General features: G+C 41.5%; 1 protein-coding gene across 13 annotated transcripts in view; it reads right to left on the bottom strand.

Annotated features, from left to right (window-relative positions):
- Positions 1-27,497, bottom strand: part of SYNE2 (spectrin repeat containing nuclear envelope protein 2) — a 433,601-nt gene that overhangs the window by 28,836 nt on the left and 377,268 nt on the right. For 10 of the 13 annotated variants that reach the window (XM_054449822.2, XM_054449816.2, XM_054449824.2 and 7 more), the window contains 7 exons: positions 26,925-27,019; positions 25,407-25,641; positions 20,726-20,920; positions 18,402-18,527; positions 10,954-11,109; positions 8,820-8,978; positions 7,278-7,444 (listed from right to left, as the gene is read on the bottom strand). In XM_054449822.2, coding sequence (XP_054305797.1) covers positions 7,278-7,444; positions 8,820-8,978; positions 10,954-11,109; positions 18,402-18,527; positions 20,726-20,920; positions 25,407-25,641; positions 26,925-27,019 — 1,133 coding nt within the window. Of the gene's footprint in view, positions 1-438; positions 747-7,277; positions 7,445-8,819; positions 8,979-10,953; positions 11,110-18,401; positions 18,528-20,725; positions 20,921-25,406; positions 25,642-26,924; positions 27,020-27,497 lie in introns of those variants that run through there. The other 3 variants (XM_054449830.2, XM_054449831.2, XM_063651668.1) reach the window with 3 other exon arrangements.

The following is a 27,497-nucleotide window of genomic DNA, read 5'->3' as shown; positions in this document are numbered from 1 at the left end:
ACCTGTGGGCAGCTGTCAGTTGCAAAAAACACTGTACAAATCCTGTACAATTGTATCTTTTCACATGACTAAATATCCTTATGGCAAAATAATGCATTACTCCAAGATCCTGAAGCCCTGATTTAGGGGCAGAGGCATTACAATACACGTCTAAGCTCATTGCCTCTTTAAAGCATTTTTGTCACCGGAGGACTTCCATTTTCCACACGGCATAATCACTCCTCTGCCCTGCTTGTCAGAGGCAGACTGCAGACACCACACGCATGCTGACGCTGGGAAAGAACCCATCCCCCGATGGCTGAGCACAAACACTCCGCAGCCACCATCTCATCGGTGATTTCTATTGTAACCAAAGCGACACAGCCAGAGAGCAAGACACAAGGGACAGCAGCTGGCGCCTCGGCCCAAGGCAGAGCTGATGATGAAAATGGCACTTACTGTTGATGAGAAAAAATCATTCCTTATGTTTAAGCGAAAGCTCCAAGTTCCCGGCTGCACCTCCACCTCCCAGGGCTGAGGCAGCCCCTCCCCCTGCCCGGCGTGCCCTCTTCACTGGTTCAGCATCTTGCACAGAGGCGGACGCAGCCCTCTCCAAGGCTCCTTGTGAGCACGGCTGGCTGGCTCGCAGGCACAGGGCAATGCCAGCGGGAAGGAAGACACCTTCTCCCCTGCTAACTGCAATTTTTCATCTCAGTTTTCTCCCTTCCAATAAACAAATATCTCCAGCTTTTTCCTCACACACACAGTCTTTGTTCTGACGCTACAGGATTGCAACGCTGGGAGAAGAAAGTCACACTGTTATCTTGGCTATGGGTTATTTATGAAGTGCTATAAACAGAGAGAAGAAACATTTAGATTTGCGGCATACAAAAGAGGATTTCTGTCCTCCTCAAATTAAATTTCTCTGTTTCAGGTTTAAAAGAAACAGCAAAATCTGAAGCCCCTGAGTCCAACAGGAATGCCTTCCTCTTGTCCTCTTAAAGAAGAAATTTCCCTGTGGGGTTTTTCTGCTCTGCCCTTTTGGTCCTGAACATCCTGGTTTAGGAGGGTCAGAGAGTTCATTTAGTTTATCTGCTTTGTGCAAAAAAATTCTATTTTGCAGTGTAAAGGGAATTTACTGCAGAGGAAGAAATTTTTTAATTTTCCTTGCTAGCTCCTCCCAAGGTTTACCATAATGTGTCTGAAAATTCCTCCTTATTCACAGCCTCAGTTTCTCCAGACAATCCTGAGTGGCAGTGCTTGGTTTGTGTTGAGTCTACCTTAGACTCATTCCCAGCCTTATTCTGAGACTCGATATCATTTTTCAGGAGTCCCTAAAGCCCAACATTTAGTCATTATTGTATCCCCACCTTGAAACATAGCAGACACGTGCTACACCAGTGGAACCAGAAGTGCAGATCTGGCAATAATTCTCCCAAAATGCTGCATCTAACTCAGGCCCACGTGGCTGCTGTTTCTGCAACCTGCTGAACATGAACTTCTGAGGCTCAGTACACTGGACCTGCCTGATGCTGGCCATCAGGCTACTTGCTCATTACCCCAGTGATGGCTACTCTTTCCTTGGGGGAGCTCCCCAACCCTCAGGAAGGCATTTCTGCAGGGTCTGGGAACAGCAGCCACCCATTTTAGAGGCAGAAGGATCAGGCTGATGGGAAGGAAAATGCAAGTGAGGAGCCTCACATCTGGCTCTCCCTGTGCTAAAATAATCCCTAAATCCTTCCAGTCCCACTGGATCAGGCAACCTGCTAAGACCAACACAAGTCAACTTCGTGACTAGCAGCATTGTTTGGTCTTCCAGAAAACCTTGAGAAAATACAGATAAAATGAGAGCAATGAAAAGCTTTATCAGTTTAAAAAGGCACACGTATTCCTGCCCATTCTACAAGGCATGGAGAACAATCTTAACACACAATTGCCACGGTCATAACTTCTGAGTTTAACGATAACATTTTAATTGCCACTACTATAAAGTAGGTGAGCTTTTCAGGTTGGTAGGCAAAATTTAGAAGTTATGCTTGGTTTAAAAAGTTCCTTTTATGGATTTGATATTTCTGATAGTGAGAGCAATTCAGTGTAAACAGGAAGGAGCTAATCTTCAAGGTCATACGGTACTAGGAAAGTCCCTCCTTGTCAGTGGCTTAATAAGGATGACAGGCCTGGCTAGTGGTGCTACCATCAGAGAGAAATTCAGGAGAGAGAACATAAAATTGATGACATTTGTTCATGACATGTTATAACGTGACATCTTCCATAATGAACATTTGGAAAGTACAGATAAGCAAAAAGAAAATTAAAATCATTTTCATTAAAATGATTCCAACCAAGAGAAAAACCAACGTAAACTTTGAGAGGGTATGCCTTTCCACTTCGCTGTCCAACCTATATCAGGTACTGAACGCTTTCATCAGATTATTCACACATGCTGCTAGAAAGAGTCTTTAAAAAGAGTTCCTCACCCTGATCCCAAGTCTCTAAAAGAATTCATCAAGATGTGCAACCTGCCAGAGGCACTCACTGAAGACACAGCCCCACCTGTGTCTACAGAGCTCTGGTTCATAGGACAAGCAAGGTTCTCATTAAGGAAATGGGGAGGGAGTTCTGGGAAACAAAAGTAGATGAATTTTTAAGGAGTTCAACTATTGGGTTTTTAAAAATAAGGGGAGGCACAGGTGAGAACAGGTGGCAGGTCAACTCCTTCTCTCGCATCAGTCCTATTGAGGGAATGAGATCCAAGAACCATCTTTTCAGAGCTTTGGCCTGTGCTGGCTGTGAAGGTTAACCCTGCATCTTTTTGTCTATCACGCAACAATTTGTATCTTAACTGTTCTTAGGTAATCCAGATTCCTCCAAAACAGAGGAATGCACATATTGGCAGTTCTGAAGGACACCTTCTGTAATTTAGTTGTCTGTCTTGCATTCAGAAGTTTTGCTGAGTCACTTTTCAAAGACGTTATCAAAGGCTGGGTGCAGGTGGCTCATGCCTGTAATTCCAGCACTTTGGGAGGCAGAGGTGGGAGGATAACTTGAGCCCAGGAGCTCAAGACCAGCTTGGGCAATATGGTGAAACCCCATCTCTATAAAAAACAAACAACAAAAGCAAAAAACTATCTGGGCATGGTGGTGTGTACTTGTAGTCCCAGCTACCTGGGAGGCTGAGATAGGATAATTGTTTGAGCCTGAAAGGTAGAGGCTGCAGTGATCTGTGACTGTGCCACTGTATTCCAGCCTGGGCCATACAGCCAGACCTTGTCTCAAAAAAAAAAAAAAAAAAAAAAAGAAGAAGAAAAGAGGAGGGAGAGGGGCTAATAGACACAGATAAAAAAAGTTTAACTCTTCCTTTAATTTGACAAACGAACGTAGTAGCATATAATATTTCTTGTCATCAAATCAACTTGGGTTCTACATAATTACAATCACCAAACATATATATAGTGCTTTAAATGACCTCTGTTGATGAAATTACCTGCATGTTTCATAAGAGTGTAGATGTCACCATTGTAAGAAGCTGCCTAAGGGCCCATGAGGACTTTTAAAAGCTCCCAGAGCAACTCTGAGGGACAGCCAATCACGGGCCTCTTTATACCCACACCAGGGCCCAAGTAATCTTATGTGCACATTCCTGTCCCGGGCAGAATTCCCATTGTCCTTGGCTAAATTATTTACCTTTTCTGAGCTGCAGTTTCCCTCTCCGTAAAATGAAGAATCACACGACTTTGCAGTGTTGTTTTAAGAATTAAAATGAAATAATCTACGTGAGGAGCCTAGCACTTAAAAAATAAGCAATGTTGGTTTCCTCTCCTATCTATCCAACAACGGAGGCTACCACCTGAAATGATCAGAAATCTAATGTGGTTTTTAAGGAAGCCTATCCTAAATCCCATTTTTTCCTCCAGTGAATTAAAACTGATTTATTGAGGCCTTGGACTTCTGAAAACCATTCTAAACCTTGAAGTTAGTTTTGTAGTTCAGATCTCGCAGTAACAAGGCCGGGTACCTATGTAGGATCACCTTTCAATCTTTTTTTTTTTTTTTGAGACGGAGTTCGCTCTGTCACCCAGGCTGGAGAGCAGTGGTGTGATCAAGGCTCATTGCAACCTCCACCTCCCAGGTTCAAGTCATTCTCCTGCCTCAGCCTCCTGAGTAGCTGGGACTACAGGTGCGCGCCACCACGCCCAGCTAGTTTTTGTATTTTTGGTAGAGATGGGGTTTCACCATGTTGGCCAGGCTGGTCTCAAACTCCTGACTGCAGGTGATCCACTGGCTTCGGCCTCCCAAAGTGCTGGGATTACAGGCGTGAGCCACTATGCCTGGCCGATCTTATTTTTAACAAGAGATGCTGTTCCCTGCCCACAGGGCCAAAGCAGAATACTGTGGGCAGGATGGAAGAGGCTACATGGTGTCCTGGATCCTGTGGGCAAATGAAGCCATCAGGGCATCCCGCAGAGCAGGTTCTTGTCGCCACTGTTCAAATGTAAAGTTTGCAGCCTGTGCTTCCAACCCTTCCCTTCCTTTGTACAAGGCCCAGGGTGAAGTCAGCATCAGGGAGTCTATGTAAGGCTGATTCTATGTAAGGCTGATTATGACAGGTCCAAGTTTGCTGCCTCAACCCACAGATTCACCTGAACAATAAACTCAGCTAAGAGCTTCTTAGATTCTAGCTGTCTGTCTCAGCCTGGCCCTTGCTTTGAAATAAGAAAAATGATTCCCTCCCAAATTCCTCAGTGCTGAAGGGATTAGCACTCAGCATGTACTGCTCATTTCAGTGTTTCAAATGAGAGGGTCTGGGCTGTCAGGGAGGTGACACTGCCTGAGTTGAAATCCTGGTTACGTCACACGCTGGCTATGTAACTACGGGTAAGTTGCTTAGCTTCAGTCCTCAGTTTCCTTCTTGGTGTGTAAAATGGGACAATGGTATCTACTTTTCAGAATCACAGTGAAGTTTAAGTGAAATCACACAAAAAAGGCATATTGTTAAGAATATAGGCAGCTGGCAATATATTTGCTATTATTTCAACTCCTTTTCCCCCAGCTGTTCTTTCCAAAAAGATCAATAAAATTTTACCCAGTGTTTTATCTCTTTCCCACCAAAAGGTTGGCTGAAGACAGGCAAAGAGTGAGAGAGGAAAGCAAACAGCCTGTTAAACTCCAAAGTGATATAAGCAGAGCATGAATGATTAAAAATGGACTGTCATTCTAACCTTCAGGAAACATTAGCTAGATCTTGATCCTGTATGATCCATGAATGGGTGTGATGCCATCATACCCTTGACTAGTGCCAAGGGCCCGAGAAGACTTAGGCTATAAAGGCGACCACAAAGACACAATTTATCCCACAGAAATTATCTTATTCTTAACGAATGCACTGAAACATTCATTCATTTCAACAAACATCTGATGCGCTACTCTAAGCTCTGAGAATTAGGTAGTCCAGTTGCAGGCCTCATTGTGGAAAGACCTCTCATCACTAGACGTAACCGACAGAATCATCTTCCACTCAATAAACACACGACTTAAGAGTCTTCTCATGGAAAAGTAACGAAAACAACCACTCCATAAATGCTGGCTCATATGTGTTGTGCTGGCCCTATACCAAAGGCATGACACATATCCTCACAGCAGACAGCACCAGTGGCCTCTGATGTAAGCCAATTAGACCCATTTTACAGATTTAGAAACTGAGGCCTAGAAAGGTTAAATCACATACTCAAGTTTCCACAGTGAATAAGTGGGAAAGTCAGGAATGGTTCAAAACTTGTGCTCTTAATCCTTACTTAGGTTTCCATCATACATTTCTGTAGGTTTGTTTTTTTCCCCCAACTGGCTGTGGAGAGAAGTTGAATTTGGGCCAGTCTATGTTGCCAGCCAAATCCCCCTAATATTTGTCTTCAGCAAACCCTCCACTGCTAAGGAACAAGGCATGACTCAGATATTTTTTCAGAAGGCCAAGTATGTAGCTGAGATTTAAAGTCTTCTAAGATTTAGCCCCAGCCCATCTTTCTAGCTCATCTCCTATGCTTGGGGCCAATGGGGCTTCTCATCACTTCCTGAACGGCTTCGATGCTGCTCTATTCTGTACCTGTTTGCTCTCAATGTATATGTCTCTCTCTCTCTGCCACCAGTAACCGCAATCCCTCATTCAGGACCATGTGGGAACGCAGCCCCTCTGTAAGGCTCTTCCTAATCCCAGGAAGATGGGATCTGAGCTCTCAAACCACTTGGTTTTACAGCTGCTCAGATACCTACTTCCACTAATGTAACTGACTCAACTTACTTCCTGCCTGTAATTCTCATAGCATTTAGCCCGGTGCCTCTGTTGGTTGACTCAGGTTCACTTGTGGTTTCCAGTAAACAATGAGGTAAAGAAGATGCCAAATTATTAAGAGTATCTTACTTTTATCACCTCCCAATTCTTTATTCACCTTATAGGTTCTTCTGTATATTTCAAATTCTATGTGTTGTTCAAAACATCTGAGCACACTGCTATGGAAAGGACCCGTGTGGCCAGTGGAAGCATAGCTGCACAAGTGGTTCCAAGGCCAAGTGACTGTTCGCTGTATGCCAGGTGGCCACTGAATAAACATCCACTTGGGGTTTGTCTTTAGAGGGGGAGTTTGAAGACATTTAAAAACTTTGGGCATCATCATCATTTTGGGAGGAGAGGTAAAATTATCAGCGCTATTTCTGATAAGATTGCACCAGCCAATATAGCTTTGATTTGTGGTCCTTTGATTTAGGACTTGGCTGCGCCCAAATCCATATCCTAAGACAAGACACCCATGGGAGACCTGGCACTCTGAGCCCACACACTTAAGAGTAGACTCCTGCCCCTGCCTTGAGTGCAAGTAGTGGGGCAGTCATGGGCCCCCAGCCTCCAGAAACCAGGCCTGTGCCCTCACCTGCCTGATCTGCCATCCTGAGGCAGGAGCAACAGGCATGGCTCCACTGTGGGGACACACAAATGCTAACACAGAGGCAGAATTTCTGAACAATACCCCCTCCCAAGGATCCCTTTCCAAATCAGTTTCCAACTCTCATTTAAAACTACTCTAATTCATGTAAAGTTGTAAGCTAAAGAAAAAATATTAAGGTGGGATATACTAGCATCTAATTCTTTTTATAACATTGAAAGAATTTCCACTCATTTTTACCAAACTTTGCCTTAATCTGTAAACTTATAAAATTGCTGGATCATCTTAGAGGAAGACTGGGTTCAGTTTACTAGATCTGTAAAGTAATTACTGTTCCTGGAGAGTAATCATTTTTAGCCCATTTCTTACCTTGATCCGATGACATCAAAAAGATGTTGCCAACGATCGTTAATTTTGTTGAGCTTCTCATCGATCTCAGCTGCTCTCGATTTGTTGCTGGCCTTGATCAACTGGTCACCCATCTGCTTTAACTGTAACTTGTTTTCACTAAACAAGTTTATTTCTTCCATGCAGTCCTGGCAAAGGCACCAAAACATAAAGCCTGACTAATTAGCCTAAACTCATTTCTTCTCCAGCCACAAACATACAAAGTTGCCTCTTGAAATTAAAAAAAAAAAAAAAAAAAAAATTGGCCAGGCATACTGGCTCATACCAATAATCCCAGCAGTTTGAGAAGCCGAGGCAAGAGGATCACTCTAGTCCAGGAGTTCAAGACTAGCCATTGCAACATAGCAAGACCCCACTTCTAAAAAAACTAGCAAGGTATGCTGGCACATGTCTGTAGTCCCAGCTACTCGGGTGGCTGAGGTGGGAGGACCCCTTGAGCCAAGAAGGTTGAGGCTGCAGTGAGCTATGATCTCGCCATTGCACTCCAGCACAGTGAGACACTGTCTCAAAACCTCATACCTTCTAATGAAGCTAACTTTTCAGTGAGTAGCTAAAAAGTCAGGCAACACGCATCAGGCAAATGCAAAATATGTGAGGCAATAATTACTTTATTTTTAATAGTTATTTAATTCAAAAGCCCTCTGTTTCCTCTCACAGATTTCTTCTAACCTACTTGGGAGCTGAGGGCAACTGAGCATAACTAATTAGGCTGCCATCGGTTACAGTTTTCCAGAGGTTTGACTCGGTGGTGTTTTAGGTGACTGCAGCAAGAATGTTATTACTTTTCCCTGTGGAGACCACTGACCATTTCAAAATTATGAGCCTCACTGCTGTTGGTCTCTCCCCTTTGGCAAGGGGAGCTTCTTTTTTTTTTTTTTGAGATGGAATTTTTGCTCTGTTGCCCAGGCTGGTGTGCAATGGCACCATCTCGGTTCACTGCAACCTCCACCTCCCAGGTTCAAGCAATTCTCCTGCCTCAGACTCCCAAGTAGCTGGGATTACAGGTGCCCACCACCACACCAGGCTAATTTTTGTATTTTTAGTAGAGACGAGGTTTCACCATGTCAGCCAGGCTGGTCTTGAACTCTTGACCTCAGGTGATCCACCCGCCTTGGCCTCCCAAAGTGCTAGGATTACAGGAATGAGCCACCACACCAGGCCAAGGGGAGCTTCTTAATAACAACTAGAGAAACCCTAACTCACTTGGGGTATCAGCTGACGTGTAAGGATATGTAAGCCCCTTCCCTGGCGAAACTTCCTAATGGAGAGAGCAACTCTCCTCAGTACCATGCCCACTGACAATGGTCTCACACTCCCATCTCTCTGGAACCTTCTCTCTTCCAACTGTTCTCTCAAAAGGATCAAAAATAGTGAAGTCCCTTCAAATTTCTAAAATGCTACCAGAAACACCTGTAACATTGCCCCTGTTTGGGCTTAGGAGTGAGAAGGGCCGACAATTCCATGGTAGTCATAACTACATCCACCTGGGGTGTCCTCCCTTACCTTCTGTAACTTTTCAATCATTTCTTCAATACTAATGTCTGCTGTCTGTAGAACTTTGTTTTCCATCTGCACCAGCCAGGCACACAACTCTTTATTTTTTTCATTGAATACAACCCATGTATTGAGTCTGTCTTCAATCTCCTGTTTACGTATAGCCACCTGCAAATGAAAATACATTTGGCAGCTGAGTATAGCCAGGAAGGAAAGCACCCCCTTCTCTCCCTCAAAAAAACTGAGTTTCATTCATTTTAATCAGTAGCTCTCTACACTCAACCTTGTCTGGTTTTGCCTCTTCTAAACCTAGGGTTTAGCATCAACGGAAGTTCCTTACACCTGTGATAAATGCCATAAAAAATAACAAAATAAATACTGTACCTGAAATGTAGCTGATTGGAAGGACTGTTTTACCCAATACTCATATGTTACTATCCGGTTATATTAAAAATTAGAAACAGGAAAGGCTAGATGAAGATATAACCCAAATCCTTGCCCTTTTAACAACGAATCAAATCCTTATACCAACATAAGGACAATGTCCTATTTAACTTAAAAACTATTAATCCAGATAGAATGTAAATCAAACATTTATAATGCAAATGGACCAGGAAAACTACAGCCGTTTAAATGTCCTTAGTGTTATGCTTCAAAACAAAGCAAAACCAAAAACAATGTACATCACTCATTTAACCCACTTGCCCGTTATGCACTGGATTTTGGATGGAAACCATAAAAGTATCACCAACAGCTGGTCTGCAGCAAGCAGGCTGACCCCAAAATACCCAATACCCCATTATGCATAAGTAACCCCTAAACTGACATCAGCTAATGGTCCTCCTCCTTAAAGGTTTAAATTTCACTAAATATAAATTTAAATAATGCAAATTAGCCTAACTAGATGTACAAAAGAATTCCCAGGTTTTAAGAATCTTCAGAATCTTAGTGTTAAAAGGGGTGGCTAAGAGTTCTTTTGGTAAAGTTTTGACACCCCGCATATGGACCAGGAAACCAAGGTTGAATTCGCTGAGATTTTCCTGCTGTGTATAAAGAAACCTCTGCTCTTTTCGGAGGAGAAAATACCGAATGCTTATATATCCTAGCCAGCCAAACGTGTTAAAAAGGCTTGAAAAACTATCCTAGAAAAACAAGTGTTGTGTTTTCATTCCTCGGGGCATCTGTTTATCTTTTAAAAATCCTGGCATTTTGCACATTGGCATTCTGATTGATTTCATAATAGTAACAATTAGGAACATCTGGGCCCCAGTCTTCCTGTCTACCTTAACGTTCAGAACACTTTTCATATATTCTAAACATTTTCTTTTGTATAAAAATTGAAAAGTTCTAAAAGAACATTTAAAATTAGGGTACATTGTGAATATTAAATACTAAAATCAAGGAGAACGTGTCTGAATTTCAACTTTTTAAATACATCTCTTAATTCACAAAAATGAGATTAAGGAATTTATTTTCGTTGGAATTCTATGTTCTTAAAACAAAGATCTTTAAGACTATTTGAACCCCTTAATTCAATCCTGATCTTGTCACAAGCCTATACCGTATAATACTCTATTAATACAATCCCATTCTTAATAAGTTGAAGTGATCCATTGAGACAACATAGCAGTTGATCATTTCTCTTACAGGATTTTAGAAACCAGCTACTTGAAATAAACATCAGGTTCCTGTAAATGCAGAGTACTCATATGAAATGCTCCCATGCCTGAAGTAAGGGAGCATTAAGTAAGACTCCTGCTGTTAGGCCCAGAAGAGACTCCCCAGTAAAGGACCTCTTCACTGGGTCCTGCTTCTGATACACTGATTAGGACTTGCCACCTACACAAGCCAGAGAGCAGTCTACACATCTGATCAGAATTGCAATTTCTGTCTCCACTTAAAGTGACTTTTTAAAAAAGCTCATTAAAAGCGTGCAAAGTTCTAGCATTTAGCGCTGGAGAAACAAAAGGGTCAAATCTGTTAAACCATGTTGCTGCCTTCTAAAGGAGCAGCGGCCAGGCGAGGGGTCCCACTGAAAAGGGCCTCCGGTTCAATGAAATTAAGCTCCTTTCTACTTTGTCTGGCCTTCTGAGACATTTCAATCCACTCCCAAACAGCCGTGCCCTGCAGTGAGCTGACTTACCCTTAAGCAGAGGTCCTCCCATTGTCTGTGCAAATGCTCTATTTGCTCCTTCAAAACCATCACGTCTTCCATGAGAATGTGCCGGGTTAAGTCCGCCTTCATAGTTTGAAGTTCTTTCAAGTTCTGAGTCCAGCTAGCCAAAGACTGTTCCAGTTCCTGCATTTAATCACAAGAAGGGGGTAAAAAGCCTTCAACTCAAGCGGCTGTTGTTTCCAAACCTGTAGGCTAATCCTTTGATTAGACCCTGGGGGAGGGGAGGCCAGGAGAGGGGAGGGACCTTCTGAATGGGAAACAGCCCAAGACGAGCGCCTGCAGTTGTGGTTGGCCAGTTCTCCACCACCTTCTTATCAAAGGAAAACTCTTTTCTACCTTTATTTTCATTTCCTCAGGTAGCTCTGATTTTGATAGAATTTATTCTATTTTAAAGTCACATAGGTCTTTATTTAGAGGAAAGTGTATTTGGAGTCTAATAATCTTTACACACACACACATGCACACATAGAATTTTTAATCCTGAAACTACATTTCAGATAAAATGTGATTTTTCCATTTTAAAAAACCCTAAGAAATGCATCGCCGCTATTGTGGCAATCACGTAACAGCAACGACTTCTGTTCACAGGGAATTATTTTTGGTTAACTTTTGAAAATAATGAGTAAGTATAACAGAAGAAAAAATAAACTTTTCTAATAATTGGCAAAGATTAGTTAGCAGATATTTTTCTGGCCATGGAAACATCTATCTTTTAAAATGCAGCACTGGCTGGGCTCAGTGGCTCACGCCTGTAATCCCAGCACTTTGGAAGCCCGAGATGGATGGATCACCTGAGGTCAGGAGTTCAAGACCAGCCTGGCCAACATGATGAAACCCCATCTCTACTAAAAATACAAAAATTAGCTGGGTGCGGTGGTGCGCGCCTGTAATCCTAGCTACTCGGGAGGCTGAGGCAGGAGAATTGCTTGAACCCAGGAGGCGGAGGTTGCAGTGAGCCGAGATCGCGCCACTGCATTCTAGCCTGGCTGACAGCGTGAGACTCCAACTCAAAAAAAAAAAAAAAAGAAAAAGAAAAAAAAAAGAAGCACCTGTCAAATTGAAACCCTCTGAAATCTAGGATTTACTCAAGAGATTTACTTTCACAGCAGGGAAGGTAAAAGGAAACGACCAAAACACTCAAGAGTCCACCAGGTTTTTATTGTGCTTACAATTCTTCATGACTTGGCACATTTTAAGGGTCTTCAGTCCTATCTGTCAAATGAAATCTGAAGTAAGATACTATGCCTTTTTAATTTTTATTATTTTTTTAAGAGACAGGGTCTCACCCTGTTGCCCAGGCTAGACTACAGTGGCACGATCATGGCTTACTGCAGCCTCAACTGACCTCTTGGGCTCAAGTGATCCTCATGCTTCAGCCTCCAGAGTAGCTGAGACTACAGGCATGCACCACCACACCTGGCTAATTTTTATATCTTTTTGTAGAGATGGAGGTCTCACCATTTTGCCCAGGCTGGTCTCAAACTCCCCAGCTCAAGTGATCCTCTTGCCTCAGCCCCCTGAAGTGTGGGGATGACAAGGGCGAGCCACCATGCCCTGCTGATACTATGCCTAAAATCAGGGATAAGTTTGAAAGGCCCTAACAATATGTTAATTCTGATTGATTTTCAGAGTTCTAAAAGCTACACTGGCATGATTTCATAACTTACCAACAAGAATTTATGTTTAATAAAATGGCCCAGAGAATTCTTTTTAAAGGTTGCATGAAGATTGAGGAATTAACACACCTTTCTCAGAAGATAAATCATTAGGTATTTAACATTTTTATTACCTACTTTTGGTCTCACAATTGGTTCCAGTAAAGTAGATGACAGCAGATTCCACAGTGGAACACTTTGGAAAGCTACATAACATAAAGGGGGCCACCTGCCAGCCGAGGTGTACCACTTACTGACTTGAAATTGGAGATCTGGAAACCTCTGAGCTTCAGACAGTTTCCCAGTCAGGTGGCAGGAAGCTCAGTCTGTCCAGTGCCCTGCTCAGAGGTGCTGGCTCGGCCGCCAAGTTATGCCCAGCCAGGTTTCAATCAGTTTGGTTTGAATACTTATAATATTGACAATTGGAAAGTGTACAGTCACTGGATAAGGTTGAGACTCCTGTTTTACTCTCACTGCCCTGCCCTTTTCCCCTCTAACACTCACCATGTTCACACACACTCACACACCCCTATGCATAGTGTGGCTATCTGGTGAACAGGTCTCTCTGGCAGACTGGACCATTAGCTCCACACATGGCAGGGACCATGACAACACTGCTCACTGATTCAGTGCCCAGAACCTGCCATGGTGCTGCTGCACAGCAAGTTTTCAGATACCAGGATGTACTGCTGAAAGGAAAGCAATTTGGCAGTATGTCTCGAGAGCTTTAAAATGTTCATAAAGACTAAACGAAGAAAGCAGGGAGTCAAACAATATATAGAATGAGGTCTCTTGTGGAAGTTTACTATAGCTGACGATCAGTTTGTATAAAAATGTCAACAATCATGCCTGTCTTTAAATTAAATTGCCCCAGACTTGCAACCAAACTGTCAAAGAGAAATCAGATAAGTTTCCACCATCTTCATTCAACCAGATAAATTATCTATACCACAAGAATACCTGAAAATTTCCAAATTTTTACGTAACATGGGATGTAAAATTTCAAGTTGTTTGGCTGCAAAAAGCGGTGTGTTGCACAGGATTTGACTGGACTCTGCAGTATCAGGACAGCATTTAAGCCTTGCCTGTGGACTCAATTACCAGTGGAACTGTCAAGTCTCATTTCTCTGTACTACCATTTGGGTAAAGAAGGACCAAAAAAGAATGGGTATATAAATAAATTTTGGCCTGCATATGCATACTCTATCTTTGGAAGAAAATACAACAAACTTGTAACATTGATTGCTTCTGTGGAGAGGAACTGATAAGAGAAAAATTTTACTTATACAAAAATTATTTAAAAACCAAACTATTCCAAGGACTCAATCTTTGGACAAGTGTTATGAAACACAGATGTCCATTGTAGCAATTTTCATAATAGTGAAGTTAGAATATATATAAAACATATATGTAAGGAAATTATTCCATTCCTCAACTTGGCTGTAGTGGGAATATAATTTTTCTTTTTTATCTTTTATCTTTTTCTTTTTGCAGCTGTGCTTAGAAGGGAATATAATTTTATGAGGAGGAAAGTCAAACTCAAATTGGCCAAGTGGCTAGCGTATTTCCTCCAGGTGAATCAGGGATGAAACACACTGACCTGGACAAGCTTTGGGTTACTTGGGATCTTTTCAGAATATGGTCACGGGTTGAACGAACTCAATGCTTTTTGCCTTTCCCTGATTCTTTCCACTGATAAATAGGATGCTGAGACCATGAAAGCTGAAAAGATCCCACTGGAAACTGAGAAGTGTGATACTTGAGAAAAATTATGGCTGCTCAAGGGTTTACATTTCATGTTCTGCACAGGTTTCTAGACCTTATGGAAGGAAACTCTGTGTTTCAGCTGAGAGCATGACTCCAAATTATTTCCGTTGTTACCAAAGTCTTGCTCTAAACCTAATGAGGTAGGGATGATAAAAACTTTGAAAATTAGGCATAGAAATCTTGTTAACCCAATAAAGCCACTGACTGACACATCACCAGCAAATATCACATTTAACAGTGAAATGTTAGAATCATTTTCTTCTAAAATCAAGAATGGAAGACTCAGCTATTAATACTTCTGCTTAACAATGTTCTGAAGGTATTGACCCATGTAGGAAAAATAGGAAAAAAAAAGTATATTAAAAAGAAGAAACAGACAAAAATAACCTTGTCATTATTGACAGATGACGATGGTCTCATAGACACCCAAAAAAATACATAAACGAATTACTGGAATTAACATAAGAGTTTAACAAGATGGTTAAACATATATGCAAAGACCAATTGCATTTCTAGGCGTCAGCAATAATCAGTTAGGAAATATAATTAGAATAAGGCAGTATTTTCAATAGCTTCAAAAATATCACACCAAGAAATAAATCTAACAAAAGATATATCTTTTGTGATTAAGAAAATTATAACAAGAATAAGCTGGGTGTGGTGGCTCAGGCTTGTAATCCCAGAACTTTGGGAGGCCGAAGCAGGTGGATCACCTGAGGTTGGGAGTTACAGACCAGCCTGGCCAACATGGTGAAACCCCGTCTCTACTAAAAATACAAAAATTAGCTGGGCGTGGTGGCAGGTGCCTATAATCCCAGCTACATGGGAGGCTGAGGCAGGGGAATCCCTTGAACCCGGAGGCAGAGGTTTCAGTGAGGCAAGATCGTGCCACTGCACGCCAGCCTGGGTGACAAGAACGAAGCTCCATCTCAAAAAAAAAAAAAAAAAAAAAATATATATATATATATAAACCGTTAGTGAAAACAACTAAATAATACGACCAAAGGGAAATATATACCACAGTCATGAGCATGAGCAGGAATACTAAAAAAAATTATCCAAGTTAATCTATAAATTCAATGCAATTCAATTAAAACTCTTATCAGAACTTTTCATGGTTTTACAAGCTGCTCCTCAAAGTTATGGAAGATCAAAGACCCAGGGACATCCAAAGTAATGTGAGAGAACAAGGTGTGGGTACACATCACACCTGAAATAAAGATGTGTTACAATAAAGTGCAGTAATCAAGACAGTTTGATATTAAAGCTGAGATACACAGACCAATGGAACAGAGAACTGAGAAACAAATCCTGCGTTTATGGAAATTTGATATTTGACATTAGACAATAAATAGGCACCAAGACAACTGGCTATCCATATGAATAAAATTAGAAAATGGATCTCTGCCTTAAAACGTATGCAAAAATCAATTCCTCAATGAATAAAGATGTGAATGTGAAAATCAAAAACCAAAAACTTTTTGAAGAGAATGTAAGCACGTATTTTATGACTTTAGTATGAAGATTTTGCAAAGGAAGCAGAAAATACAAATCATATAGGAAAATACTGACAAATTCATCCACATTAACAAAATATCTTTTGTTCAGCCAGCAATACCAAGGAAAGCGTAGAAAACCAGGCTCTCAGATGGGAAAAGACATTTGCAATGTATATACTCAGTAGAAGAGGAATATTTAGAATAAATAAGCAGCTCCTTCAACTCAGTAAGAAAAAGACAAATAGCCCAGTGGAAAAAAATCAGTAAAAGGCACAAATAGGCAATTCACAAAAGGGCAAATATGAAAAAAATGTGCAACTGACTAATAAACTATGAAGATATACTATCTCACAGCTGCTGGATTAGCAAAAGTTTAAAAAAAATCTGACAATACCAAGTGACTACAGAAGGGATATATAAGTTGTTGTATATTCTTACAATGCATGCTATACAGCAATGAGAATGAATGTGCATTAGGTACCAACATCTATGACTCCAAATCATAATGAGGGAAAAAAGTTACATTGTAGGCCAGGCGCTGTGGCTCACGCCTGTAATCCCAGCACTTTGGGAGGCCGAGGCAGGCAGATTGCTTGAGGCCCCAGGAGTTCAAGACCAGCCTGGCCAACATGGTGAAACCCCATCTCTACTAAAAATACAAAAAATTAGCCAGGCCTGATGGCACACGCCTGTAATCCCAGCTACTTGGGAGGCTGAGGCATGAAAATTGCTGGAACCCGAATGGTGGAGGTTACAGTGAGCCGAGATTGCGCCATTCTGTATTCCAGCCTGGGTGACAGAAGGAGACTCTGTCTTAAAAAAAGAAAAACAAATTACATTATATATAGTACTGCTTATATAAAGTTTTAAAATTTATGTATTTTGTTTACTTTTTAGAGACAGTCTTACTCTGTCATCTAGCGTGGAGCATAGTGGTACATTCATGAGTCACTGCATCCTCGACCCACTGGGCTCAAAGGATCCTCCCACCTCAGCCTCCCCAGCGGCTGGGATCACAGGCAAGTGCCACCACACCCAGCTAATTAAAAAAAATTTTTTTTTGTACATATGGGGTTCTCACTTTGTTGCTCAGGCTACTTTCAAACTGCTGGACTCAAGAGATCCTCCTGCAGCAGCCTCCCAAAGTGCTGGGATTATAGTTGTGAGCCACCATGCCTAGCCACATAACGTTTAAAAACAGAAAGCAATTCTACATCTCATTGACAGAAGGCTGGGCGCCTGTAATTTTAGCACTTTGGGAGGCCAAGGCAGGAGGATTGCTTGAGCCCAGGAATTTGAGACCAGTCTGGGCAACATGGCAAAACCCTGTCTCTACAAAAATTAGCTGGGCATGGTGGCGCATGCCTGTAGTCCGGGCTACTCGGGGGGCTGAGGTGGGAGGATCGCTTGAGCTTGGGAAGTTGGAGGTTGTAGTGAGCTGAGATTGTGCCACTGCACTCTAGCCTGGAAGACAGAGCCAGACCCTGTCTCTCAAAAACAAACAAACAAACAAACAAACAACACTGACACCTACAAACACATGTATTAAAATTATTAGGACATGTGTAAGAATGATGAACACCAAATCCAGGGTTACTGACACCTCTAAGGAGGAGAAGTTAGATCATAGAGGACACTTGAACTGTGTGTATACTTTTAAATTTTTTAGCTGGGTGATGGTGTCATGGCAGTTTGTCATATTATTTGTTATGCCTCTTAGCACATTAGACATTTTAACAACAAAGAAAAAAGATGTAGGGAGAAAGACAGTAATTTCTGGCCCAACTTTAAGTATGAGACTATTCATTTCTTCCTAATTTTTTCAATTTGATCCCTGAAAGTCATTGAAGGAAGAAAAAAATTAAAAGACCATTCCAACAGTCTCTCAATGCCTTTTAAACATCAAAGCTGCAGACAGAAAAGAGATGCAGGGAGTTGCTGACCTGGGAATTTTCCTGGCCCCAATTCCTATCTATAAGTTTGCCTTGTCTCCAGCAGAGGCCTAAAATATCCAGGAAGCTTTGCTAGTGTGGTATTCATTAGGAAGAATATATAGTTTGGACGGTTTTATAAAAATGCTATACTGGAGCAAACCCCAACCTACTGGCTTTCAAAAATGAATTCTTTAGTCATATTTTACTGTTGTTTCAAAGAAAAGGACATCTGATAAGGGAACAGCTTTTACAGGAATCTCAGAGGCCACATCTTGTATTACAGAGGAGGAACAGACAGAAAGAGGACCTGAAGGAGAAAACCCCTAAGATCCTAAGAAGTGAGTTTTTTAAAAAGTCTTTCTCATCTTCAAACAACAATCGTAAAAAGCATCAATTCTAATTCCTTAAGAGACGAGCATGTTATGTTAGACAGATCGGGAAAATATTTTCTGATTGAAAATGAAAACTCAGTTTCAACACAGAAAGAGGCAAAGAAGCACTTCAAAGTACTCAGAAAACAGCTAAGTGATTATCTTGGCCACTTGTTTGGATTTCAATACCTTAATCAGCTCTTTTTTGTTACGGAGGTCCTCGTGAAGCTCTGGAAGAGGATCTTCACTTTGTGCCTTTAAAACTTGCAGCCTGCTTTTCAACTCCTTGATTTTCTTTTCACACTGGTCCCAGGTCTATTTGAAAACAAGATTAAAACTGGTAAGTATTTTGCTCTTTAGAATGAATTGTAGAAATAGAATAGCTCATTTAATCCACATAATCTTTCTATTAAGTTTGTTTTTATAAATCACGCAGACACCCAGTTCCTTGTCTTGAGCAGACTATGGTCTCCAAAAGCAGAAGGAACACCAATATGACTCGAGCCTCCTTGCAGCTTTACCTGTGGCTCATTTCAACCACCAGGCTAGCCTTTGCTTGAGAATAGTTCTTCTGGGCCGGGCATGGTGGCTCAAGCCTGTAATCCCAGCACTTTGGGAGGCTGAGGCAGGTGGATCACCTGAGGTCAGGAGTTTGAGACAAGCCTGGCCAACATGGCGAAACTCCGTCTCTACTAAAAGTACAAAAATTAGCTGGGTGTGGTGGCATGTGCCTGTAATCCCAGCCACTTGGGAGGCTGAGACAGGAGAATTGCTTGAACCTGGGAGGCGGAGGCTGCAGTGAGCCGAGATTGCACCACTGCACTCCAGCCTGGGTGACAGAGCAAGACTCCATCTTAAAATAAATAAATAAATAAAAATAAAAAAGTTCTTCCTCCCTCCCCAATCCCTCTCATCTAACCAATGTGATTTCTACTTTAATTTTGGAAGAGTTCACACCTTAAAGGCTACTGTACAGATTAACTGTTAGCATTGACAGTCTTTGGTATATGCTATGATAGCACCACAGAACACAAGCACTCAGCCACCTTCCTTGTCTTCTTTTCCACCGTCACCCCTCTCCTCTACTGGCTGTCTTCTCCTTTCTACAGCCTGGCTTTAGTGACCTTTTCACATTCAACCTTCACTTTCCATTTCTCACCACTGTGCTGACTACCACCTTCTGCTTAAAGCACTTTCCTGTTTACAAGCATTTTCAACTTTATTAACTCACTGTAATTACAATAACCTTAGGAGATAGACAGGGAAAGTATTATCATATTTAAAACAAGTATTATCATATTTAAAATGGGAAAACTAAGGCTCAGAGAAAAATGACTAGCCCGTGGATCTGGGGTTAAAAGCCAAGTCAAGGGTCAACCATCTCTTTTCTTCAAATTTTAATTGTTGAACAAAATAGGTGCCTGCATTTTCAACTATAGGGTATTTATATTCGATTCATTAGGATAAACTTCTTTTCCTCAGGTTACTAAAGCTATACAAACCTACAATGAAACACTATACTTCAGTACAGCTGATACCTAAACATACTTGGGTTGGCCTCAGTCTATGGTAACCATTCACTGAAGGGAGGCCACTTGTCTAGCAATATTAACTATCTGGAACTCAACTCAAAAGAAAGCAAAGGAGAAGCAAAACCATGAGTTCTTCAAACTGTTATTTGCAATTATCATTATGCTTTACAAACATGGCAGATGCTTAACAAATGTTTGCTAGTTAATGAATTCCATATAGTCCATATACCAAATAAAATTCAGATACTTTATTCACAGGAGAAATTCTCAAGCCCTAACTCAGCATATATTTACTCTTAATTCAGAAAAATATGTCTGATAAGTTTGGTTATCTAGTTTTGGCACACACGACAGACTAGAGAGAGTGGGCTATAAGAAGTAAGTGAGCCTGGAGAAAGAAAAAGTAAAAATAGATAGCTTGACATTAAGAGGAGAGAAAGAAAAATGATAAAAACCATATCAGAACTCAAAGAGCACAGTAGTTCAGGGAGGGCTATAGATTCAAAGCAATTCAGAGGCCTTAAGAACAACTTGGTATCTTAGCATAACAAAACAATAACAATTTTCCTAACAGTGACTCAAAATGTAACACTGTAGTTCTTAAAGGTATAATCATACATTATTTGGAAAATTCACTTATATGGAAAAGTGCATTCTCTGATGACAGCAGAAAAATGAAGTGTTTCTGTCTGTTCCATACATGGAACATTAGTTTTATGTATTGAACTTTCATTGAATATGTTTCCTGTTTCATAAAAGTATCTTAATAGAATCTCAAGTATTTAAATACTAAACATTGAGCTCTTGCAATGCTATATCATCATTTCACATTAAGTAACTGGCATGACTTATGGATTAGAGCTTGAGTTGGAAACTCATGATACTATAGTTTCCTAAAACCATTTCCATTTTCACACCACAAATGAAAATCTATGTACTGAATTTGAATATCATGAACGGAAAAGTAAGTGGTGAGTTTACCTCTACAGTGCTCTGGAACTGCTTAATCATCTCTGCCAGCTGGGACTCCGTGTCTTTCCAGCTGTCCTGAAGTTGACTGATTCTCCTACCCACAGACTCTTTAGTTTTCAGGTCAGTTGTGAGCAGTAACTTTTCTCCAGCTTCCAAGGTTAGGGCATAGGTAGTTCGCCACCTTTGAAAATGAATTTCTTTATTCTAAGAAAAAAAAGAAAAGTAATTTGCTTAGGTTTCTGATATGTTCAAAATGTGATTGTGTGTGTCTGTGTATACTTCCTTCAGAGCTTTTCTTAAGAGTTGAACTAGATATAAATTAGACAAATTGGGTCAGAATGTACATACACACACACTCACATCAAAAGCTAATGTTTTACATTGAGTAGACAGGCATACCACTAAGTGAGGTGTTCTTAAAATAATTTCCAAAGATTGGTGAGATAAGATTCTCAGTGTAATGATTAGCAGCACAGAGAAATAAAAAAATATACATCATAGAATAATAGCCTGCAAGGTAAATGGATCTAAGAGTATTAAGAAAGTGAATGGAGTAACAGACCTGAAATCAAGTTAACAGACCTTACATTACGCTAAACAAATATAAAAGGAAAGAATGCGAGAAAGGGTAAAATACAAAAAATATACATTTTTTAAGCTTTTTATGGGCACATAAACATGTACATTGATGTGTGCCCCAAAGGGGCAGCTTTAAAAAATTTCATCCGAATATCACGTAGGCTTTCTGAAAATTAAAAACAATTTAAAAACAGTATTTTTAGGCCTGGAGTGATGGCTCATGCCTGTAATCCCAGCACTTTGGGAGGCCAAGACAGGCAGATCAGTTGAGCTCGGGAGTTCGAGACCAGCCTGGACAACATGGAGAAACCCTGACTCTACTAAAAATACAAAAATTAGCCAGGCATGGTGGTGGATGCCTGTAATTCCAGCTACTTGGGAGGCTGAGTCACAAGAATCACTTTAACCTGGGAGGCAGAGGTTGCAGTGCGCCAAGATCACACCACTGCACTCCAGTCTGGGTGACAGAGTGAGGCTTTGTCTCAAGAGAAAAAAAAAAAATTTTTTTAAGAGACAAGGTCTTGTTTATTTTTAATTTTTTTCTATATTTTACTGGCGGTGTTACAGCTCCGTGACTGCTCCTGCAGAGCAGGGCCACTCCGTAGGCAGTGTGCGGAGAGTAGTGAAGGTCCTGTTTTTTAAGAGATGTGCCACCACACCTGGCTACATGGACTTTCTTTAAAGAGATTGAAACTAGGTATTTATAATACAAAAATAAAGTAAAAACTTTAAAATTGATCCATACTCCCAAAGGCATTTGGTTTTAGAGGAAAAATTAAATAGTTTTTGTCTGTTCTAAATATGTTTTCCTGGCTGGGCATTCTGGTGAGTGCCTGTGGTCCCAGCTACTTGAGTGGCCGAGGTAGCCTCACCAGAAGTTTGAGGTTACAGTGAGCTATGATCACGCCACTGCACTCCAGCCTGGGAAACAGAGTGAGTACCTATCTCTAAAAAAATAAGTAAATAAATAAATAATACATAAATATTATTTCCTTTACCTTGAAATTTCTTGAAAGAGACAGAGTGTGGGCATTTTCCAAAATGGGAGCTGATAAACATCAACAGAGCATCACTAATTTACAAAGGCATTTCTGAGAAGCCTGAAGATCACCCATACCCAAAGGAGGAAAGCCAAATGCACCCTCAGGAGCAGCACACAAATAAGAGAAACAGCAACTGGACCACAGGCACTCCACGTGCGTCTCTCCAACATATTGTGCTGCGCAAATGAGCCACTCGTAGAAGACCTACTCCTCCCTTAGTCTTCCCTAACTTGGTCAACAGCACACTATTCACCAAGATGCTTGAGCTTCAACCCAGAGTCATCCTTCATCTAGCTTTTCCTTTACCAGACTCACAAACCGACACTCCAAAATATGGTGTTTTGACACGCTGAACTGAAGAAGTCTCAGGGTCTCTCTGCCCTCCTGCACTGTGTCTCCGACAGAAGCTGAAGTCCTTTATCTGCCTAAGACCTGGACTCACGAAGGAGAATGATTGTTTTTTCTTTCCCTCCCTGTTAACCTCATTATCTCATTGCGGAAAAGAAGACCCAGATGTAACCACACCCAAACAGCTCTTTCAAGATGACTGCCTCTAACGATCACTGAAATTCCAGAGATAACTTTTTTTTTTTTTTTTTGAGACAGGTCTTGCTCTGTTACCCAGGCTGGAGTGCAGTGGTGCGACCATGGCTCGTTGCAGCCTCAACCTCCTGGGCTCAGCCTCCTGAGCAGCTGGGAGTACAGGTGTGCACCACCACACCTGGCTAAATTTTGAATTTTTTTGTAGAGACAGGGGTCTCACTATGTTGTCCAGGCTGGTCTCAAACTGGGCTCAAGGGATCCTCCCACCTTGGCCTCCCAAAGTGTTGGGATTACAGCCAATTCTCATCAAACTGTGGCACCTCTGTCCCCGCCTCTCAAACTCATGTGGACACATATGATAGCCTTCATTGTTAAGAGTGTGGCAGAAGCGATATATGTGACTTCTGAGGCTGGGTTTATAAGGCAATACAACTTGTTCTCGGGATAAGAATCTTTGAAGCCATTGAGGTACCATATAAGAAGTCTGGCCACTGGAAGCCCTCACGTGGCAAGACCACAGAGAATGATGCCCAAGGAGAGGAGCTCCACTGTCCCAGCTCCTTGCTGCTCCAGTTGTTCCAGCCTAAGCATCAGTCATGTGAGTGAGCTTCAGATGACGCCAGCCCCAGCCACCATCTGACTGCAACTGCCTGAGAGACCCCAAGCAGGAACCACCAACTCCTGTCAACCCCAAGAATGACGAGACAGAATGATAAGTGTCATTATGCAGCAATAGGTAAGTGAGATGTTAGGATTCCTACTTTTCCTTTAGCTCCCCTACAATCAGGAACAGCCAGAGTGATCTTTAAAAAATATGGGGCTGGGCACAGTGGCTCATGCCTGTAATCCCAGCACTTTGGGAGGCTGAGATGGGTGGATCACCTGAGGTCAGGAGTTGGAGACCAGCCTGGCCAACAGGGTGAAACCTTGTCTCTACTAAAAATACAAAAATTAGCTGGGCGTGCTGGCGAGTGCCTGTAATCCCAGCTACTCGGGAGGCTGAGACACGAGAATCGCTTCAACCTGGGAGGCAGAGGTTGCAGTGAGTCAAGATCACACCATTGCACTCCAGCCTGGGTGACTGAGTGAGACTCCGTCTCAAAAAAAAAAAAGAAAAACAAACAAACAAACAAACAAACAGTGTCATCCTGCCCTCTCCCTCAGCTGAAATGCTTCAAAGACTCCCTGGTTCCAGCCAGACCAGGTAATCCAGCTACCACACCCAACCTGCAAAACACTCCTCCCTACCTGCCTTTCTAGTTCACCTCCTGCCACTACTGCCTTGCCAGCTCTGCGCCAGTCACACTGGCCTTTTTGCCGTTCCTCTGCTGTGCTGAGCTTGTTCTCATCTTGGGGACTTGGAGTAAGCCTCTCCTTCTGTCTGAAAGGCTCTTTCCTCAGATCTTGCATGGCTGGCTCCTTCTCATCATTCAGTCCCAGGTTAAATGTCACATGGCCAGAGACAACCCAATCTAAAGGAGCCACACATCCCCATCTCTGCTGGCCCTGTTTTAATGATCTACGTAAGTCTTATTACAATCTGATATTTTACTACTTATTAATTTATCTGATTAATTATTCTGGTTTACTTACTACTTTGTCTGCCCTTATGACAGCGAAGGTCTTCTCTCCATCCACAGGATACATCCAGCACTTAGGACAGTGATTGGCACAGAGAAGGCACTCAATTAATATGCGATGATTGCATAATGAGTGAGGGCTGTACAGGATTTCAGGAGGGTGGTGTTTGTTGAGAGGCTTCTCTAAGGTGGAGAGTAGCTCTACAACTCCATGGGACATCCCAACCACCTACGCTAATCCTGTGCTCATCAAGCAAGTTTCTTTTGGAAAACTTTGTTGCCTGAATGAATTTGCCCCTTTATTTTTATTTTTTAAAATTAGTTTTTAAGATTTTTGTGAGTGCATGAGGTTTTTAAATATACGCATGCAATGTCAAATAAGCACATCATGGAGAACGGGGTTTCCATCCCCTCAAGCATTTATCCTTTGAGTTACAAATAATCCAATTACATTCCTTAAGTTATTTAAAAATATACAATTAAATTATTATTGACTATAGTCACCCTACTGTGCTATCAAATAGTAGGTCTTATTCATTCAATTTTTTTTTGTACCCACTGAATTTGCCCTTCAAGAGTAAACAATGCCATCACTGTACATTACTACACTAATGGTCAACATTAGTCAGTGGCTTAAGAATCTGGGTGGTTTGAGTCTGTTGCCCTAAACTTCCCCCACTTTATTCACCCATCTCCACTCCATGCCTCCTCTCATGGCCCAAGAGAACCCTAGTATTTCTGGATGAATGGGTAATATTGGGTTTCCAACCCCACAATGCTAGGGACCGGGCTGTGGGGTGTGCTGACTGCACCTTGCTGGCCTCGCACTGCAGAGAGACCCACTTGGATCACATCATCATCAAAAACATTAAACCAAAGGTGAATGAACATCTTGCAAATAATGATCACCTTGTGGTTCTCACACTGATACGATGCATACACTACCTTCAGCTCATGGATCAGACTTCTGGTTTGGTAGAGGCTGAAGCGCTCCTGGCCCTTCACTGCAGATAGCAGGTGGCTGGTGTCAGTGAGGAAGCGAAACAAGTTCTCCACAGAAGTAGTGAAATCCTGCCACTGCCTCACCAGCCCATCAACGTCACCCTTCCTCTGCCGAACACGCTGGACAGCATTCTGCCACCGATCCGTCAGCTTTGAGAATTCTGAAATAAATTCTGGTCTGGGGAAAAACAAATGGTTATAGAATCCAGACATCAACATGTAGAAAAAATAACTATCAGTGGGTAATAGCAGCTCAATTCAGTTTTTATAAGTACAATTTACACGAGAAAAATCCCAACTTCTAAACACCTGAGTGCTCTTCAATTTAAACATGATTAAAGCTTTGGGAAGGGCAGCACGCAGACTGACTTTAGCTGAAGGTATCTGCTGAAGGTATTAGCTGAAGGTATCTGCACGTAACCTGGTATTTTGCCAGCATGCATAACCATTCCCTTAAACAAACTGAAGCTGTTTTAATATACATTATGCCAAATGTGGAAAGGAAAACTAGAAACTGGGTCAATGGGAAACAGATGAACAGGCAGGTACTTTGTAACACTATGGACTACTTGAGTGTACTTTACATAATTTTAGCAATAAAGAGCATGCTTTATTACAGCTACTCAACAGTTCTTTTCTGGATAAATAATATCCTTCACAAGAGAAATAAGGCTTCTTGTTTATTATAGGAAAGTCATGTTTTTCTGTACAGATCAAATAGAAATTAGCTTATCATCCTGGAACTGGCTTACATTTACTGCTTCAGAGCTAGGGAGAAAAGGGCTTTACATTTCTTAGTTATGCTGAAAGAAGATTCAGAGGTGTATGAGTGGTGATGTGGAAGAAAAATCATACCCATTAGGACATTTAGAGAAGTATTTAAATGGCCAGGCCATGTCCAGGCTGTCTGCCATGGGTACAGCTGCATGAGCAGACTCACTCAGCATTAGCAGACTGGCCAAAGGTGCTCTGTTCAGCCTGACTGGCACTGCCCAGTGACCCTAAGCCCACATATGTAGCATGGAGAGAAAGCCCTTCTTTCAGACTTATAGGATTTAGCTACCTACTGGGAACACTAGGAATAATAATTTTTTAGAAATTACTTTTTAAGTAGCAAAACATCATGAGGATGATGGTAGAGAAGGAAACATAGTACAGAAGAATCATTTGGGGGCACAAACTTAGTTAACTATACTTGAGAAGTGGGCATTTTCCAAAGTTTCTGGGCTGCTAACCCCATCCACCTACCATACGGAAAAGGTGTCTGTCACAGATGTTTTTATGGTCACCCAGCAAGATCTAGTCCCACTACATAGTTAGAAGCCTGGTTCTATGGTGATCTGTCAACCAACAGGGCACAGGGCATCAACACGGTCAAGGTTCACATGGCGGAAAGCCTGCCCTGATTGAATGCATTACCTTCCATCTGCCCACAACCTTCATGAGCCCCAGACAGCTCACCTGTTCTCTATTTCTGTTGTGTCCAGGAGTTGTAAGGACTGGGTGACATAGGAATCAGCAATTGTCTGGTTTATAGAAACTTCAGCTTCTAACATCTGTATATGAGTCCAAGCAGAAAATATCAGCTAGTAAAATTCATTTTATGAATCTCGGAACCTACATTTCCTATTAAAATCTAAGCTTACAAAGGATATGAGGGATAATTAATTTTCAATTATTTGAACCTACTGCAAAAAATGTTCAACTATCATATCAACAACACCTATGAATATATTCTTAAAAGCAAACAGGTCTAATAATAATTATATCTAATAACCATTTGTTGGGCATTTACGATTTGGTAGGTACTGTGTAAAACATGCATTGTCTCATTTATTTCTCACCCTTAGGATTTAAGCACTATTATTACATCCATTTGAAGAGGAGGAAACTAAGGTATAAAGAGGTTCAGTAACTTACTTAAGGCCACTCAGCTTTTTGGCAGGGGTGATTTCATTTTAATTGGATGATCTTAATGTAGCAATGTAGACCTCAATCAGTTACATTAAAAAGTTGCAGTGAACTAATTCTGCA

This window comes from Pongo pygmaeus, chromosome 15, assembly GCF_028885625.2.
Source record: "Pongo pygmaeus isolate AG05252 chromosome 15, NHGRI_mPonPyg2-v2.0_pri, whole genome shotgun sequence".
Taxonomy (NCBI): domain Eukaryota; kingdom Metazoa; phylum Chordata; class Mammalia; order Primates; family Hominidae; genus Pongo; species Pongo pygmaeus.
Note: the sequence above shows the minus strand (reverse complement) of the source record. Positions and strands in the feature narration are given on the sequence as shown.